General features: G+C 40.9%; 1 protein-coding gene across 4 annotated transcripts in view; it reads left to right on the forward strand.

The window, feature by feature from the left end:
• The window catches only part of grin1b (glutamate receptor, ionotropic, N-methyl D-aspartate 1b), a 72,841-nt gene extending 52,281 nt beyond the window's left edge, over nt 1-20,560 (forward strand). For 2 of the 4 annotated variants that reach the window (XM_055011259.1, XM_055011260.1), the window contains 4 exons: nt 510-619; nt 700-845; nt 8,646-8,747; nt 15,020-20,560. In XM_055011259.1, the coding sequence (XP_054867234.1) occupies nt 510-619; nt 700-845; nt 8,646-8,747; nt 15,020-15,085 (424 nt within the window). In that variant the 3' untranslated portion in view covers nt 15,086-20,560. The remainder of the gene's footprint in view (nt 1-509; nt 620-699; nt 846-8,645; nt 8,748-15,019) is intronic. The other 2 variants (XM_055011261.1, XM_055011262.1) reach the window with 1 other exon arrangement.
• Nucleotides 20,561-20,799: the final 239 nt, after the last annotated feature.

The following is a 20,799-nucleotide window of genomic DNA, read 5'->3' on the forward strand; positions in this document are numbered from 1 at the left end:
GGATGATGATGGATGGGTGGATGGATGATGGATGATGATGGATGGATGATAGATGGGTGGATGGATGGATGGGTGGATGGATGATGGATGATGGATGGATGGATGGATGGATGGATGGATGGATGGATGGATGGATGGATGGATGGATGGATGAATGGATGGATGAATGGATGGCTGGATGGATGGACGGATGATGGATGGATGGATGATGGGTGGATGGATGATGGATGATGGATGGATGATGATTCAACATTTCTCAAAAATGAACCAAAATTTGTTCGGAGTCTCCAAACTTTCAGATGATTCCACAAATGTATCCAGAAATGAACTTTTCCAAATTGATCAGAAGTGAGTTCCGACTGAGCTGAACCTAAACAGGAAGTAGAGCTGACCTGGTTGCAGTGTGTTCAGGAGGTCTGGAGGATCTCTGATGTTCTGCTCTGTGCTCGACTCGTTGGTCTAAATAGGTCGTACTGAGCATGTGCACACGTCTGGTTGTGTCTCCACAGCTCTCATGAGAATGGCTTCATGGAGGACCTGGACAAGACGTGGGTTCGATACCAGGAGTGTGACTCGAGGAGCAACGCGCCGGCGACCCTCACCTTCGAGAACATGGCAGGTAGGAACCAGACCGTTAGAAACTGACGGACCGTCTGACTCCGCCCCTCCTCACCTGTCCTCACCTGTCCTGCTCCTCAGGTGTGTTCATGCTGGTCGCCGGAGGAATCGTCGCTGGGATCTTCCTCATCTTCATCGAGATCGCCTACAAACGGCACAAAGACGCTCGCAGGAAACAGATGCAGCTCGCCTTTGCCGCCGTCAACGTGTGGAGGAAGAACCTGCAGGTACAGACTCACCTGTCCAGGGGTCACCTGCTGGTTCTGCTTTGTTCTGTTGATGTTCTGGACCAAACATCTGATGTGTTGAATGTGTGATAAAGTGTTTGTTTTCAGGTTCCAGTGATCAGTATGGAGCTGATCAGAGGATCAGGATGGAGCTTTTTAAACATTTCTGTCACCTGAAAACAGACAGAAGGAGATAAAAGAGCAGATCTGAGATCATTTAAACCCCCGTCAGCTATCTGAGGTGTTGATTCGTCTGGAGTCTGTTTATTCTCACCGCTGCTTAACTTCAGATTAAAGAGTCGACTGCAGAGTTCAGGTTCATCGACCGTCTGCAGCTTTATGACAGCGAACAGCACGTCTTAGAAAAAACAGAATAGATGAGAAATCCTTTATTAATCCCAGAGAGTCCAGTTCCCACCATAAATACACAAATAACTAAACATGAACAGGAGGATCTAAAGGATGTCCAGATTTTGGTGGTTTCTACGTCTTTAATGAGGGTTCCACTAACCGACCGCTGGTTGGACGACGTCTCTGGTTTGTTGGCGTCAGTTTCAGATTACATCTGATTTTAAATCTTTTTTAAATGAAGCTGAAATCAGAACTCTGATGGAAAAAAGTTCATTCTGAGTTTAGTAGTTCTGGTTCAGTTTCTAAATAAACGTTCAGTAAATGTTAAATAAACGTTCAGCAAACGTTAAATAAATGTTCAATAGATGTTAAATAAATTGTAAATGTTCAGTAAGTGTTAAATAAACATTAAATAAACGTTCAGCAAACGTCAAATAAACGATAAATAAATGTTAAATACATTTTAATTAAACGTTCAGTAGAGTTAAATAAACGTTCAATAGATGTTAAATTGTAAATTTCAGTAAATGTTAAATAAACATTAAATAAACGTTCAGCAAACGTCAAACGATAAATAAATGTTAAATACATTTTAATTAAACGTTCAGTAGAGTTAAATAAATGTTCAATAGATGTTAAATAAATTTTAAATAAATGTTCAGCAAATATTAAATAAGCGATAAACGTTCAGTATATGTTAAATGTTCAGTAAACTTTAAATAAGCAATAAATAAAGGTTTAAAAAAGGATAACTGTTAAATAAACAATAAATAAATGTTAAATAAATGATAAATGTTAAATACATTTTAATTAAATGTTCTGTAAATGTTAAATAAAAATTCAGTAAACATTAATTAAATGTTAAATAAATGTTCAGTAGGCATTCAGTAAAGTTAAATAAACTTCAGTAAACATTGAATAAATGTTAAATAAGTGTTAAATAAACATTCTGTGAACAACAATATAAACATTCAGTAAAGATAAACAAACATTAAACATTCAGTAAACGTTAAATAAATGTTCAGTAAACATTAAATAAACATTCAGTAAACATTAAATAAATGTTACATAAAAATTAAATAACGCTAAACTAACATTTAATAAATGTTAACTAATATTCAGTAAACTTAAGCAAACATTAAATAAATCGACCCCACTGACTCCATCAGGTCGGACCGTTCCAAAGGCAGCGTGGGGGTGTTCAATCTGTAAATAATGGATTAATCCTTTATGGACGCTGATCCACCAGAACATCTGGAGAACGTTTGAAGATCGTCTGGAGAACACAGTGTGAGTTCTGCTGTTGTTACAGCAAACGTCTAAATGTTATCAAAATGTGATCTGAGTTCATGTAAAAGAGTAACGATAGAAATCTAAACGTAGATCAGCAGCAGTAGAACTGCAGACGTTGATTTCAGTTTGAGATGTTTAGATTCAGCAGCAGATAAGTCATTAATATTAATTATATTAATTATTATTAGAGATTACATCAGTGTTCCGCTAACCTGCTATAAAGGGAAACATGAAAGTAAATCAGCTGCTAATAGTTCAGCTCCTCTCATAGAATCAGTCTCTTAATTAAAACTCTAATCAGTAAATGAGACACCGTCAGGTTTAGGTTTCTGTTTTAGATCCAAAACTCAGAATTACAAAGTGAAGTTTGACTCCAGCAGCTTCAGATTAAAGATCAAAGAAAAATATCGATCTGAGGAAGGAAAACTGGATCCTTTCGCCTCAGAAACTGAAGCTGCAGCTCAGAGGAGGAGTTCATGCATAAGAGAAAGCTGCTCCAGATGTTCAGCAGCTGGGTTAGCACTTCAAACAGCCGCCGCAGGCTAACGGCTAACTGAGGCTGACTAGCGCAGCAGCATTAGCACATGAAACACAGCAGCAAGTGTTGACGAGCTGAAACAACCAGAGTCCAGATGGATCAACAAACAAACAAAACAACAACAAACAAAATCAACAACAAAGCATTTTAGTTCTGTTTTATTATTTTATCTACAGAATGTGTTCTGGTGGGAAACAAACAGCACAAATAGAAGAAACTGATAAAGCACTGACCATTAGCATGTCTGTCTAACTAGCTTATTAGCAGACATTTAACATGTCATTAGCTAGTACCATTAGCTTGTAGAAAAAGTTTTGTTCAGAACTAAAATGTCCACCATGTTGGTGGATTCTTTCAGAACTTATCTTGCTAATATTAGCATGTCCAGCTAATTAGCGCATTAGCACAAAGGTAGCATGTCATTCACTAATGCCATTAGGTTGTAGAGAAAGCTGTCAGAGCTTATCCTGCTAATATTAGCATGTCAAAGTAACTAGCTGATTAGCACAAAGTTAGCGTGCCATAGGCTAACTCCATTAGCTTGTAGAGAAAGCTGTCAAAACTTATCCCGCTAATATTAGCTTGTCCAGCTAACTAGCTTATTAGCAGACATTTAGTATATCATTAGCTAACTCCATTAGCTTGGAGAAAAAGCTTTCATCAGAACTAAAATGTCGTCCATGTTGGTGGATTCTTTCAGAGCTTATCCTGCTAATATTAGCATGTCTGGCTAATTAGGTCGTTAGCACTCAGGTGATATGTCATTAGTTAACTTTAGCTTGTAGAGAAAGTTGACAGAGCTTATCATGCTAATTTTAACATGTCCACCTAACAAGCTTATTAGCAGACATTTAGCATTTAATTAGCTAACACCTTTAGCTTGTAGAAAAAGCTTTGTTGAGAACTGAATCGTCCACTGTGTTGGTGGATGCTGTCAGAGCTTATCCTGCTCGTATTAGTGTGCCCAGCTAACTAGCTTATTAGCACAAAGGTAGCATGCATTAGCTAACTCCATTAGCTTGTAGAGAAAGCTGACAGAGCTTATCCCTCTAATACTAGCATGTCCAGCTTACTAGCTTATTAGCACAAAGGTAGCATGTCATTAGCTAACTCCATTAGCTTGTAGAGAAAGCTGTTAGTGCTGCTAATGTTAGCGTCTCTGTCCGAAGGCTATTATCATTATTATTGATACGTTTACAGTCGCTCCAGCTAACGTTAACTGCGCTAGTTAGCTGTTGAAGCTAACTGTGTGAGTCCAGCCTGGACTCCCCTCCTGTGTCGTTGTTGTTAGATTACTGATCTGGATGACTCGGCCGTAGATCGTATCCACAGTCACCACATATTTAATCTCAGTTCTAGCTGAGGCCAGCAGGGGGCAGCATCACAGCTAGAAGTCATTCTACTTTGAAATATGCTCCCACATTATCTGGGTATTTTTATACATTTTGAAGTCACTGCTGCAGTACAGCAGAGTTCAGTCAGTGTTGTCGTGTCATTGTGATGGAAGCTTCCTCTGCTGCTGGGAGAACTGGGACCAGTACCAATCCCAGTCAGGATCTACAGCTAACTTCAACTGATTTAGTTTCTCCTTTGAACTGAATGCGGTTTGGGTATTAAGAAACACTTAAAGTGAATCACGTTTGAATGACATCTGTTGAACTTCTAGAATGTTCTGGTCAACAAACCCTCAGGTGCAACGTTCTGGATGTGTTCCGGTCCGATGATCTCCTGACAGCTGAGCAGAACTCAGAGGTTCCACCTAATCTGGACGTAAACAGGCAGCCAATAGTCAGTTAATAACCGGTTAATGATGAATATGAATGAAGCAGACTGGATCACCTTCAACCACAGATGCTTAGATTTGCAGTAAAATGGACTCAGTGGACGTCGGTGGGTTTTAGGTCATTAATCGCATCATGATGGCTAGCTGCTAGCTAAACTCGACAACACCTCAAATAAAGATTACAATCTACTCATTTAACGATCTGGTTTCCAACATAAGGTCTGAGAAGTCTGAGTGACAGTAACAGGCTCCACCTGGTGGAAGAGGCAGGAACTACAGCTGATCTAGGGCATCCTTCCTGTCCTCACTGCAGAGACTTCCTGTTATTAGCAATAAATAGAACGGTTCATCAAGAACATCCATCCTGTTTACATCAGCGGTTCCCATAGTAACAGGAACAGGACATCAGATTAACAGGAACAGGAAGTCAGACAGAAACAGGAAGTCAGATTAACAGGAACAGGAAGTCAGACAGGAACAGGAAGTCAGATTAACAGGAACAGGAAGTCAGATAGACAGGAACAGGAAGTATGATGCAGACTTCATTAAAAGAACATGTGATGTCATCAAACGTTGACGCCAGGTGAGCTGGGTGTGAGAACTTATGACATCATAGTCACCTGGTCTGACGGTTACCTGAACTCTGAGCTGCTCACCTGCTGGCTGGGGTCGTCATGGTAACGCGTGCTGTTGCTGCCGTGGGGGTTTGTTGACTGACGATACCCAGGTCAAAGACCAAACTGATGACGCCGCTGTATGATGTCAGACACCATATGATTATCAGCCATGTGCGGCCCCTCCCCCCTCTGTTTTCTGTTCCCCCCCCTCCCCCCCGATGTCATTATAGCAGCGCTGTGTTATAATGTTCTGGTGTAACATCATCACGGCTGCATTCAGGCCTCATCCGCCATCTTTGTTTCCCCCCTCCCCTCCTCCAGGATGTTTCCTCTGCTCTGATTGGCTCCCTGTCCTTCCTGTTGTTGTTTACCTGCTGCTGTGTGTTTGTGGCTGTGGGCGGTAAAACACAACGTTTTACTGAAGCATCACTTCATCTGAAACTGGAAAACACAATACACACAAACCACAGCTCAACAACAAATACACAATATATACAATATATACACAATATATACAATATATATACAATATATACATAATATACACACAATATATACACAAGTATACACACAACACACAGGTTAACAATAAACACACAGTATATACACAATATATACAATATATACTCAAGTATACACACAACACAGCTCAACAATATATACAGTGTATGCAACATCTACACAATATAAACACTATATATACAATATATACACAGAACACACCTCACCTGGAACAGAAATACAACAAATATATATTTATATACAGAGTATAGACAATATATACAAAATATGTACAGAATTTATACAATATATATACAGAATATTTCAAGAATCTATGGAGAATGAGCCACAGAGATAAACAGGAATCCTGGACTCAGAATCCAACTATTTCTGTGGACAGCAGGAACAGATTGAGGACAGCAGGAGGTGATTTACCCTGCAGCTGTTAGTACATGGAACACAGTCAGTACTACAGTACTACAGTATACACAGTACTACAGTACACACAGTACTACAGTGCTACAGTATACACAGTACTACAGTACACACAGTACTACAGTATACACAGTACTACAGTACACACAGTACTACAGTGCTACAGTATACACAGTACTACAGTACACACAGTACTACAGTATACACAGTACTACAGTACACACAGTTCTACAGTGCTACAGTATACACAGTACTACAGTACACACAATACTACAGTACTACAGTATACACAGTACTACAGTACACACAGTACTACAGTGCTACAGTATACACAGTACTACAGTACACACAGTACTACAGTATACACAGTACTACAGTACACACAGTACTACAGTACTACAGTACACAGTACTACAGTACACACAATACTACAGTACTACAGTATACACAGTACTACAGTACACACAGTACTACAGTATACACAGTACTACAATACACACAGTGCACAGTACCCACAGTACACACAGTACTACAGTACTACAGTACACACAATACACACAGTATACAGTACTACAATACACACAGTACACACAGTAATACAGTACACACAGTACACAGTACTACAATACACAGTACACACGGTACTACAGTACACACAGTACACACACAGTACACACAATACTACAATACACACAGTACACACAGTACTACAGTACACACAGTACACACAGTACTACAATACACACAGTACACACAGTGCACACAGTACTACAGTACACACAGTACACACACAGTACACACAGTACACACAATACTACAATACACACAGTACACACAGTACTACAGTACACACAGTACTAAAGTATTACAGTACTACAGTACACAGCACACACAGTACACACACAGTACGCACACAGTACACACAGTACTACAGTATTATAATACACACAGTACACACTCAGTACACAGTACACACGCAGTACACACAGTACACACACTACACGCAGTACTACAGTACACACAGTACTACAATACTGCAGTACTACACTATACACAGTTTTACAGTGCACACAGTACTACAGTACACACTACTACAATACTACAGTACTACAGTATACACAGTACTACAGTACACACAGTACTACAATATACACAGTACTACAGTACTACAGTATATGCAATACTACAGTGCACACAGTACTACAGTATACACAGTACTACAGTACACACAGTACTACAGTACTACAGTATACACAGTACACACAGTACTACAGTACACACAGTACACACACAGTACACACAGTACTACAATACAGAGTACACACAGTACACACACAGTACACACAGTACTACAATACACACAGTACACACAATACTACAATACACAGTACACACAGTACTACAGTACACACAGTACTACAGTACCACAGTACACACAGTACTACAGTACGCACAGTACTACAGTACACACAGTACATACAGTACACACAGTATACACAGTACACACACTACACACAGTACTACAGTACACACAGTACTACAGTACACACAGCACTACAGTACTACAGGAAACACAGTACTACAGTACACACAGTACACACACAGTACACACAGTACACACAGTACACACACTACACACAGTACACACAGTACTACAGTACACACAGTACACAGTACACACAGTACTACAGTACACACAGTACTACAGTACCACAGTACACACAGTACTACAGTACGCACAGTACTACAGTACACACAGTACACACACAGTATACACAGTCCTACAGTACACACCTTACACCCAGTACACACACAGTACACACAGTACACACAGAAGACAGTACACACACAGTACTACAGTACACATAATACACACAGTACTACAGTACACACAGTACACAGTACACACAGTACACACACAGTACACACAGTATTACAGTACACACACAGTACCACAGTACACACAGTACACACTGTACCACAGTACACACAGTACATACAAAATACACACAGTACACACACAGTACCACAGTACACACAGTACACACTACCACAGTACACACAGAGCATCTCTACATTCATGACTTTAGTCATTCTCATCAGTACCAGTGAACTGTCTACACTGTTACTATGTACTGTGAAATACTGCAGTATATGACCCACTCTACTGCGTTCTCTGTGTGTAGTAGAGCAGTAGTACACGGTAGAAGTACATGCAGGTGAGCCTCCAGTCTAGGTGTGTCTCTGATGTGTGTGTGCACCTATCGTATGATTTATTTTAGGATAGGAAAAGTGGTAGAGCAGAGCCCGAGTCCAAAACCTCTTTTAGGTCCATCACTGCCACCTCCGACCTCAAACGCCGTAAGGCCTCCGGGGACGTAACGGTAAGGACACGAAGACACCTCCACCTGTCCTCCATCTATCCTCCACCTGTCCTCCACCTGTCCTCCATCTGTTCTCCACCTGTCCTCCACCTGTCCTCCATCTGTCCTCCACCTGTCCTCCGCCTGTCCTCCATCTGTTCTCCACCTGTCCTCCACCTGTCCTCCACCTGTTCTCCATCTGTTCTCCACCTGTCCTCCACCTGTCCTCCATCTTTCCTCCACCTGTCCTCCACCTGTCCTCCATCTATTCTCCACCTGTCCTCCACCTGTCCTCCACCTGTCCTCCATCTGTTCTCCACCTGTCCTCCACCTGTCCTCTACCTGTCCTCCATCTGTCCTCCACCTGTCCTCCATCTGTCCTCCACCTGTCCTCCATCTGTCCTCCACCTATCCTTCATCTGTTCTCCACCTATCCTCCACCTGTCTTCCACCTGTCCTCCACCTATCCTCCACCTGTCCTCCATCTGTCCTCCATCTGTTCTCCACCTTTCCTCCATCTGTCCTCCATCTGTCCTCCATCTATCCTTCACTTGTCCCCATCTGTCCTCCACCTGTCCTCCATCTGTCCTCCACCTATCCTCCACCTGTCCTCATCTGTCCTCCACCTTTCCTCCATCTGTCCTCCATCTGTTCTCCACCTATCCTCCACCTGTCCTCCATCTGTCCTCCACCTATCCTCCACCTGTCCTCCATCTGTCCTCCACCTTTCCTCCATCTGTCCTCCATCTATCCTCCACTTGTCCCCATCTGTCCTCCACCTGTCCTCCATCTATCCTCCACCTATCCTCCACCTGTCCTCCACCTGTCCTCCATCTGTCCTCCACCTATCCTCCACCTGTCCTCATCTGTCCTCCACCTTTCCTCTATCTGTCCTCCATTTGTCCTCCACCTGTCCTCCACCTATCCATCTATCCTCCATCTATCCTCCACTTGTCCCCATCTGTCCTCCATCTGTCCCCATCTGTCCTCCATCTGTCCTCCACCTGTCTTCCATCTCTCCTCCACCTGTCCTCCACCTATCCTCCATCTATCCTCCATCTGTCCTCCACCTTCATCTTGTACTCTTCATCTTCTGTCCTCCATTTTCTGTCCTCCATCATCTGTCTTCCTCCATCTTCTGATCTCTATCTCCTGAACATCTCCTTTATATCCGTCACATTTCTTGCATCAGTTCTGTCTCCTCCATCTTCTGTTCTCATCTTCTGTCTTACTTGTCATCATTTGTCCTCCTCCACCTGTCCTTCACTTTCATCTTCTATTTTTCATCTTCTGTCTTCCATCTTCCCTTCTTCGTCTTCTGTCCTCCATCTTCTGTCCATCTCCTTTATATCTGTTGCATTTCTTCAATCACTTCATTGGTTCTTCTGTCCTCCATCATCTTCTATTCATCATCTTCTGTCCTCCATCTTCTGTCCTCCATCTTCTGTCCGTGTCTTTTATATCTGTCACGTTTCTTCCATCAGTTCTTTGGTTCTTCAGTTCTTATGTCCTCCATCATCTCCTCGCTGACCCATCACGGCTGTCGGTCTGTCAGTCGTCCATCTTTGCCTCCACCAGAAAGAATCGGAATCCGGTTCGGTCCGGTCAGCTCAGGTTCCGTTGGTCGGTTCAAACGTCGTCCTCTTGCAAAGGAGAAGTTGAGGGTCAGACTGTGTGGTTCTTCTCCTGTTCTGTCCTCGTCCTCCCTGTTGGTCCAGTTTCTCCTTCTTCCTGTCCCGTTTCCTCTTCATCCATCAACGTCCTCCAACACCTAAACTTCTCCTTCCTGCATCTCGGCGTCACTTCCTGTCCTTTAACTCGTCTCTGTTTCTGCAGGCTGAACTTCCTGTTTACCATCTGTCCCAGCAGGTTGCTTCCTGTCCAGCTCCTGATTTAAACCCTTTAAACCTGCAGCATCCAGACGTCCTGTTTGACACCACCGAGTCCAAGTGTCTCTTCTCAGGGCTTCAGTCTGTGATTTCACAATAAAAGTCTGGTTCAGGGCACAGATCTCAGCAGGTCCATCCTCTCTGTGATCATCTCTTTATTTTCTACATGAGTGTTCTTCTTCTCTCGGTGGATTTGAATGGTGTCCAGACTGTTCTACACACACTGCCTCTGTCCTCCTCTGCAAGCACGACCGACTATAGAACATCTCAAACATCTCAAACCTCCAGACAGCAGCCAGTCGACCACTCTCTCTCTCATTGTTAGCGGTGGGAAGTACTTTTACTCCAGTACTGTACTTCAATTTAGACCAGTACTGGTTCCTGGTACCTCATGTTGTTGAGTTTTAAACACTAAAAGGTCAATCAGCTGCTTTGGTGCAGTTTTGATGTGACTTTTTGGATCGTTCCAGAACTGGAGAACGTTTGGGCTTCAAAATGTTTGAAATATCAACCTTCTCTTTTCCAGTTTTCTGCTCCGTATTCATCAATAATAAGTATTGATTGGCTCAGCTTCCACATCAATGGTAGCATTTTTATTCCATGTTTTCTGTGTTGTTTGCTAACTCTACTCTAATCCATGCTAATGTGATCTTTTTCTCAGCAGTAGAAGCTAGATATTTAGCTAGCTGTTACTGCTGACCAAGAGGACAAACTGACTGATGGAAAACAGTCCAAAGAATTAGTCTGATCCTGATAATATGAGGTAGAGTGAGACATTCAATCAAGGCTGACAATGGGATGAAAACATGAGAAATTTGAAAGACTAACAATAGCATCAAAACTGTAAAATATGCAGGAATAACTTTACCAATAAAAAACCCTTTAACATAAAAAATATGTTAGTATAGATGACTGATGTTAGAATAGAAAGAATTATATGTTAACGTAGAAACGAACCCCATCACGAAAGCTAACATTAGCATAAAAAACATTAGCATTACGATGTGAACTTAGCTAAAACAAACTAGCATTAGTACCAAAAATCCAATGTTATCTTGAAAAATAAGGTCAGTATAGAAAACTAATGTCAATCATACCAACGATGAAAACGATGTTAGCATTAAAACAACCTTTATTTAAAAAAAAAAAAACAAAAAAAACAACTAACTTCTAGATCTACTAAACCAAAGCTGTTGAATTTAGCATTACAGTAAAAACTGAATTGGACATAAATAAAAATGAATGTTAGCATAAAAATATAAGCTAATCATAGCAAATTATAATTACCATGAAAAATGCCTTATTGTTAGAATAAGAAATTAATGCTGCCATTAAAAACTAATGTCGAGCAAATCAAAGTTGGGCATAAAAATGTTAAAACATAAAAGCGCTAGCATCAGAAAACAAATGTTAGCATAACAAACCCTAACATTAGCATTAAAATCTGGTAGAATGAAAAAAACTGCCATCAGCGTGAAAATACATTGATTTCATAGTTAAAAGTAACATTACAATAAAAAGCTATGATTAGCATTTTATACATTTCACATTATTCATAGAAATAAAACCAACAAGAACATCAGCTGTTCCCTGTTAGAAGTCAAATGTCTGGAGTTCTGTTAGCATGAAGAACACAAAGCTACAGTCTCTTTAAAGGTAGACCTGACGATTCTGAGAGGAACCAAACACAAACGTCTCTATAGGATGTTCAAGAGAAACTCAGCAGATATCAAATGAAAGTTTAATGCTTCAGATTATATCATAAAATGAGATGTTTAATTCATCAGCAGCAACTGAAACCTTCAGACTGAAGAACCCAAAGTGACATTTCACCTGAAATCCTGCTGAAGTCCAGGAGAATGCAGAATATGATAAAATAGATTCGATATGAAATTAAACAGACTGAACTGTAGAGGAGATGATTGATTCTGATGCAGTTATAGCTCCCTCTGCTGGTGATTAGATGGTTCTAATATGTGTGTGTTATTTCCCAGAGTATCCAGCAGTTTAGTATTTCTGTTGTGTACAGTTGAAGTAAAACTAGATGTGATTCAACCAGAACATAAGGCTCATCAGTTCTGGAATAAAATGTTTTTATCTGAGCTGAAAACTTCACATCAGAGCTGAACGATGTGTTGGAATCATCGTTTTAACGACGTGGTTATAGCGGTTAAATTACTCCAAATACAACAAGCTGCAGTCTAAAGCTGTGAACTGAGAAACCAAACACAATTTAATCCTTAATTAGAGTAACACAGATGTTTAAAATGACACTTTAAATACAGGCTGCTGGGATTTCTCATTTAATCTATAAACTGAAGTTTACATCCTTGTACAGTCCATGTTCATCATTCAGTCTGCAGTTTCCAGTGACTCCTCGAACTCTGAATTTATGATGGAATCATTGAAACACAACAACAATCATTCATTTTGGTTCTTTCATAGATTTATTAAAGGTTTTCTGGAAATATGACTAAGTCTGCTGGATCATAAATATACAAACAGGAACTTGAACTATGAGTTTTGTTGATGTATAAAGTTGTGTTAATCTAGTTTTCTTAGATTCATGGCCTCTTAACTCCTCCCGAGTGATTCTAGTCAACTACAGCTGTTGAATCCTCTGATCCAGTTTAAATAGAACCATCAGATCCACTCATTAGACTCAAATACTACAGGGGGAAAGTCTGAGGAGCTCAGCAAACATCCGAAAAAGTTCTATGGTCAGATGGAACAAAAACTAAAGGTGAGGCCTTTAACCCCAACAACACCAAACCTACCATCAAGCATGGAGGTGGCAGTATCATGTTCTTGGGCTTTCTAGAAGAGCTTCTGGACTGGTTTCAGACTGGATGTTGGACTGGTTTTTGTTTGGTTCCAGTCTTGGTTCTCCTGGTTTTGGATGTGATTTAAAGTTGGTTTAGGATTTATTTTACTCTGGATCTGGTCCTGGATCGGGACTAGGTTCAGATGGTCTAGGGCGGCGACTCTTTTAGGAGTAGCTTAGGTTTGGTTTTGCTCCAGATATTGTACTGTTTTTTTGTTTTTGTTTTTTTTACTTTTTTAGGACTGGTTCCAGACTGTATTCTGACTGGTTCTGAACATTGTTTTTGTACTGGTTTGGGACTTGGTTTAGGACTGGCTTCAGATGGTCTTGGACTTTTCTAGGAGTAGTTTAGGTTTGGTTTTGGTCCTGATTTGATACTGATTTTTGACGTCTTTTTTAGGATCATTTCAGACTGGTTCTAAAACTGGTTTCAGTTCTGATTTAGGACTGGTTTCAGACTGTATTCTGACTGGTTTAGGTTTGATGTTGGTCCTGGTTTTAGACCTTTTTAGGACTGGTTTCAGACGGTCTTGGACAAGTCTTTTTTTAACCCCAAGAACATCAAACCTACCATCAAGCATGGTGGAGGCAGTATCATGCTCTGTGGAACTGGAGCTTTAGACAAAGTAAATGGAATAATGAAGAAGGAGGATCACCTCCACGTTCTTCAGGAAAACCTAAAACGATCAGCAGAAGGTTGATCTTGGACACAGTTGGATGTTTCAACAAGACAATGAGCCCAAACACACATCAGACATGGTAAAGAAATGGTTCCATCAGACTAGAATGAAGGTTCTAGACTGGTCTCCCCAAAGTCCTGACTTAGACCCATCAAGAACCTGTGGACTGATGGAGAAACAAACCAATTCTGGTGCAGTTCAACTACATTTGTTGTCTTTCTGACTCAGACTTGAGTCAGTTAAATTGATAGTGTAATGATGCCACCACCTCCATGCTTGATGGTAGATATAGTGTCCAGAGGAGTCGAAGATAAACCAGAAGATTGAAACCAGAAGAACCGAACTGAGGAGGAAACAGACAAATGTAACTAAATATTAACATTTCTGTTTGTATATTTATGATCCAGCAGATTTAGTCTTATTTCCAGAAGACCTTTGATGAATCTATGAAAGAACCACAATACAGGATTGTGTTTAAAACTGAAGCAGCTCTGAACCACTAACAGCTGATGAGATGAGAATTATCTGATGTGAGATAAAAACAGGATTTATTTGACAGTTTTAATGAGGTTCCAGATGTCTGTGGCTCTCAGGCCTTTAATAACGTCTCTGTAGAATTTATTAGTAGTTTTACATGGTTTACAATCGTTCATTGAGGGTTGTACATGAAGAAGAAAGCGTTTCCTGCCGGTGGTACCAGGTGCAGACACCAGGGGGAGCTGCTGCTCTCTGTGGAGTTTACAGTACGGAGTACTTGTACTTTTACTGGAGTACTTGTACTTCTACTGGAGTACCGTGCTACTCGCTGCACCACTGCTGATCAGAGTCCAGACAGAAACTTCTGAAGCTGCTCTTGTTGTTGTTGTGTGATTAAAGTGTGCGTCTCCTGTGTTTTTATAGCCGTATCCAACTGATATCACCGGACAGCTCAACCTATCAGATCCCTCCGTCAGCACCGTGGTCTGAGAGAGGGAGGAGGGCGAGCGAGGAGCTGCTGCTGAGCCACAAAACACACAACACACAACACACACACAAGACACAACAGACACACACACACACACACGACACAACAGACACACACACACACACACACACACGACACAACAGACACACACACGACACAACAGACACACACACACACACGACACAACAGACACACACACACACACACACACACGACACAACAGACACACAACACACACAACAGACACACACACACAGAAGACACAACAGACGCATGACACACACAACACACACAAGACACAACAGACACACACAAGACACACAACACGCACACACACGCACACACAACAGACACACACACACACACAACAGACACACGACACAAACACAGACACACAGAAAAGACAACAGACAGACACACGCACAACAGACACACAACAGACACACAGATGAGAGGATGACAACATGCTGACATCAGGACATCCATCCAGTGGGTCTTTTATTTTGAAAGAACCGTTCCAACCTGGTTTTATTTTGGTTGTAATTCTGTTTCCTGTTAATCACAGTGATTGATCGAACTGACATAGTTCTACTACCAGTTTATTCTATCTGGTTCTAACTGGTTTCTGCTGGTTATATGTGGTTATTACTGGTTCTAACTGGTTCTATCTGGCGACGCCTTTGTTCTCAACTTAAGCTCATGAAATCCAACACAGCTGTTTCCTTTAAACGTGAACACAAACCTGTCAATAAAGAACCAATGGATGGGGAACCTGTTGAGGGGGAACCCGTTGATGGGGAACCTGTTGATGGGGAACCCATTGATGGGGAACCTGTTGATGGGGAACCCGTCGATAGAGAACCTGTTGATAGAGAACCTGTTGATGGGGAACCCGTTGATGGGGAACCCGTCGATAGAGAAACTGTTGATAGAGAACCTGTTGATGGGGAACCTGTTGATAGAGAACCTGTTGATGGGGAACCCGTCGATAGAGAACCTGTTGATGGGGAACCCGTCGATAGAGAACCTGTTGATAGAGAACCTGTTGATGGGGAACCCGTTGATGGGGAACCCATTGATGGGGAACCCGTCGATAGAGAACCCGTTGATAGAGAACCTGTTGATGGGGAACCTGTCGATAGAGAACCTGTTGATGGGGAACCTGTCGATAGAGAACCTGTTGATGGGGAACCTGTCGATAGAGAACCTGTTGATGGGGAACCCATCAGTAGAGAACCTGTTGATAGGGAACCTGTTGATAGGGAACCTGTCGATAGAGAATCTGTTGATGGGGAACCCATCAGTAGAGAACCTGTTGATAGGGAACCCGTCGATAGAGAGCCCATCAATGGGGAACCCATCGATAGAGAACCCGTCGATAGAGAACCTGTCGATGGGGAACCCGTCGATGGTAGAGCTGGTTTCGATCAGTGTTGGGCGGAGCCTCTGGGACAGGAAGTTTAACAGAACTACAAACATGTCCTGAATCTCTGAACCTGACTGAGGCGTTCCACTGCTGAGACTGCTGGGTAATGTAGTCTGTAGAGAGACTGATCATCAGTCTACAATGTTCTACAGAAACCACCGTTTCACTTGTCCTCATTAATATTACCGTGGAACTCATTATTACTGGTTTTAAACTGTTTTCATGTTTAATTAACTTTTCAGCTGCATTTTGTCTAAGATTCTCCACACTGCAGTAGAAATATTGGAGGAATAATTCATATTTATCTTCATTATTTGGTTTAAAAACTGTCACATTTGAAGATAATAATGGATAAAAGTTCCTCCAGTGGTTCTCCAGGAGAACATTAAAGGACTTTTACAGGAATTTATGATTTTTTAAACTACTGTTTCATGATCAAGGCAGCAGTAATTCAGGTGAACAAACTTCCTGTTCCCGGAGGCTCCGCCCACCGCTCCCAGGGCCTGCTGGGAGTCATAGTCACTGCCCCTCCTCCTGTGATGTCATCTGTCTAACTCCTGCCAATCAGAAGCTGATGTCCTGTGGAAACCTCCTAACTCCAGCGGGCCTGTTCCCTCAGGTCTGCTGGAGTTAGGAGGTTTCCACGAGAAGATAAAAAATATCCAGTCAGACGAGAAGATGAAAACCGAGTGTCACTGAGAACAGGAAGGCTTTTATTTTGAAGGACAGGTGTTTTGTGGTCACCTTTAGGTCACATTTACACTCACAGAGACGAGAAAACTCACAGCTCACTTTGTGTTTGTACAAAACTCAGCAACAAAGCAACAAAATAAAAGAATAACGGGTTAAAAAGATCATTCATTGTTATAATTATTAATTTAGATGAAGTCAGTTCAGCTTTAATTAAAGGATTCATTTGTTAACTTTCACTTCCAGCTTCACACTTGTAGACATAAAGCAGCTTTTTATGCAACATTTATAATTACCACTACTATGTAAAAGCACATTTATTAAATCATAAATTTGTGAATGTTGTACAGACGTGTTTGTGTTTAAATATATCTCAAGGCTCAGCATCACCGTTTAACGTTCACAAGATGTTTTCCATCAGCAGCTGAAGACCATGTTTCTACACTTTAGTTACAGAACGTTAAAATATACTATATTAGTGTATATATCTATCTATCTATATATCTATCTATCTATCTATCTATCTATCTATCTATCTATCTATATATGTATATATATATATATATATATAGAGAGAGAGAGAGAGAGAGATATATATACAATATTTAAGTTGTAGAAATCTGTACATTTTCACTTTTAGGACTTTTTTGCTGATTAAAGATTCATAAATGAGCAGAATATTGATGTTTTTTAGCTTAACGCCAGTAAATACAAGATATTTTTAAAAAGAGTAAATCTGTTACAGACGAGCATTTAGGTTCCGTTAGTGCATGTTAGCCTTTAAAGAACGCTTTAGATGAGAACGTTCTAGTGTTTAACGTGTCATGGTTCTGGTTCCTGAACCCTGGTGACCTGTGCGGGTTCTGGTTCTGGTTCCTGAACACTGGTGACCTGTGCGGGTTCTGGTTCCTGAACCCTGGTGACCTGTGCGGGTTCTGGTTCTGGTTCCTGAACACTGGTGACCTGTGCGGGTTCTGGTTCCTGAACCCTGGTGACCTGTGCGGGTTCTGGTTCTTGAACCCTGGTGACCTGTGGGGGTTCCGTCAGGTGAAGGTCCGGTGGCTGCAGAACAACTGTTGTTTTTTCTGAGTGCCATGTTCTCGGTGACGCTCGGCTGCAGGTGAGCTGCTCCGACCGACCGACCGGCCGACAGGTAGAACCCACCTGGTCCTCGGATCCACAGAACGCCTCGTTCCGGCTGCTGAGTTCAGCGGAGTTTGTTTTTGTGTTGTTCACCTTTAAACCCTGAAACACGAGGAAATAAATGATGTAACCAGATGGAGCCTGAGCTGAAAGGTTCCAGGTTCCACTTCGTTTCTTTATTTAAGCTTTATTTAAGCAGCAGAACTCCCACTGAGGTTAAAACTCAGCTACAGAACCCTTCATGTGTTTCAATCTAAACAACACTTAAAACAGATCTTTAGGGTTTCAACACCAGTTTTCTTTCTTTTAGGGTTAATTATAGGATTAATAATCACTAAAAGTCGGTTCCACAATGTTCTCTATGTGAATAAAAGCAACAATAACATGTTAGATATCATTTTCTCCAAATAAAAAAACTCACAGAGTTTAAAAATCTTTTTACTGATTTCAGTTCGATAGAAAGATTCAGATCTTCACCGTTTTAGACCTTTCACTCTGGACAGAAACTTTGTTCAAGATCGATGGGGAACCCGTCAATGGGGAACCCATCAATGGGGAACCATCAATAGGGAACCCGTCAATGGGGAACCCATCAATGGGGAACCCGTCGATAGAGAACCTGTTGATCAAGAATCCGTCGATGGTAGAGCTGGTTTCTATCTCTGTTGGGCGGAGCCTCTGAGACAGGAAATTTAACAGAACTACAAACGTTCTGAATCTCTGAACCTGACTGAGGCGTTCCACCACTGAGGCTGCTGGGTAATGTAGTCTGTAGAGAGACTGATCTGATTGGATCGCGATGCTTTTCTTACATGCTCAGTGTCACAGCTCTTAAAGGAACACATTTCCTGTTTGTACAGAAACGTTCTCAAAGGTTTAAAAGAAGTTTAGGATGAAATGAAAACTTTACAGCGTGGAAGAACTTTTCAAACGTCTGGTTTGTCATCAGTCTTGTTCCAGCAGTGATTAAAACGTTCCACTAGTCCTCATTAATATCACCGTGGAAGTCATTCTTCTAGTCTAATATGTTTTTACGTTTAATAATTTAACTGTTAAGCCGGATTTTTTCTAAAATTGTCCACACTGTAGTAGAAATATTGGAGAAATAATTCATATTTATCTTCATTAATTTACATAAAAATTCAAATCTAGTTTCCGACTTTTATTATTTCATTTGTTCACTTTATATCGTTGCATTTTACTGATTTAATGATGTTAAACTAAAACATGAAGCTCTTTGTTTGGCTCCAGAATTATTAGTTTGACATCAAGACGTTAAAATCACGAGTCGACTGATTGACAGCATCTTCAGACTATCTTTAAAAACAGTTTATGATTTTAAAAATTCATTTACAAGACACCAAAATTTACATTTTTACTGCAAATATAAATTAGTTCTAAGTATCAGTCAATCGATAATCAATATCAGCCATAAAAAGTACCGTTAGCTGACCCATAATATTTCTAATATTTGTATTATTTATACAATGTTAAACTGGGATGTTGATTATAAACCACTCATTTTATTTTGAAATCACCAAACAGGACGGGAGTCTAAAGTTAAAGCTGATCAATCAACAGTATTGATCGTTGATTCGTGGATAAAGTGGACATTGTTGGAGCAGCTCAACCTGAAGCTTCAATCTGATGTCACAGTTTTTATGTTTGTGATTATTCTGATGTAAAAGATGATGATGATGAAGATGTTTGTACTGATTGATCGTATTGATCTGTGGTCGGAGAGCAACGCTGGCCACAGTAGAAGAAGACGACGAGATGTTTCTGTCAGATTTTATTTTCTGTAGAAGAAGTAGTTTCCTCCTTCCAGTCGGCCTGATCGTCGGCTCCTTTGGTTTGTTTTCGGTTTGTTGTTGGTTTGTTTTCGGTTTGTTTTGTTTTTGTTTTGTTTTTGCTTTGTTTTCGGTTTTTGGTTTTCGGTTTGTTTTCAGTTTGTTTTTGGTTTGTTTTTGGTTTGTTTTCGGTTTTCTGAACGTTTGTATGAAGCCGACACTGTAGCTGCTCGACCATCGAGATTCACCTGAAACACTTTTAGAAGAAGTGAAATGTGAAGTTTTTCAGTGTAATTTAATCGACACCGTTCAGTTGTTGCACTTTGTTGAATTCAGTCGATGTTTTTAGTGAAACTAACTTTAACCTGCGAAGCGTCAAATCTGTGAACAGCAGCAACAGTTTCTGTAATAAAATCATTTTTATTTGACTTGAAATGTCTTTTGTCTTTTGTCTGTTCCTTCCTCACTCCACTGAAACCAGAATCTGGGATTCACAACAAACTGTAGGATCCAAAAAGTTCGACTTCTGAACCAACAGAAACAAACCTGAATTCTGGTTCTGGTTCAGAGGCTGGTGAGGCTGGGAGTCTTCAGGGTACTTGGTGGGGAGTCTTTGGGGTGTTTGGTTAGGAGTCTTCAGGGTGTTTGGTGGGGAGTCTTTGGGGTA

The sequence above is a fragment of the Amphiprion ocellaris genome, chromosome 6, assembly GCF_022539595.1.
Source record: "Amphiprion ocellaris isolate individual 3 ecotype Okinawa chromosome 6, ASM2253959v1, whole genome shotgun sequence".
Lineage (NCBI taxonomy): Eukaryota > Metazoa > Chordata > Actinopteri > Pomacentridae > Amphiprion > Amphiprion ocellaris.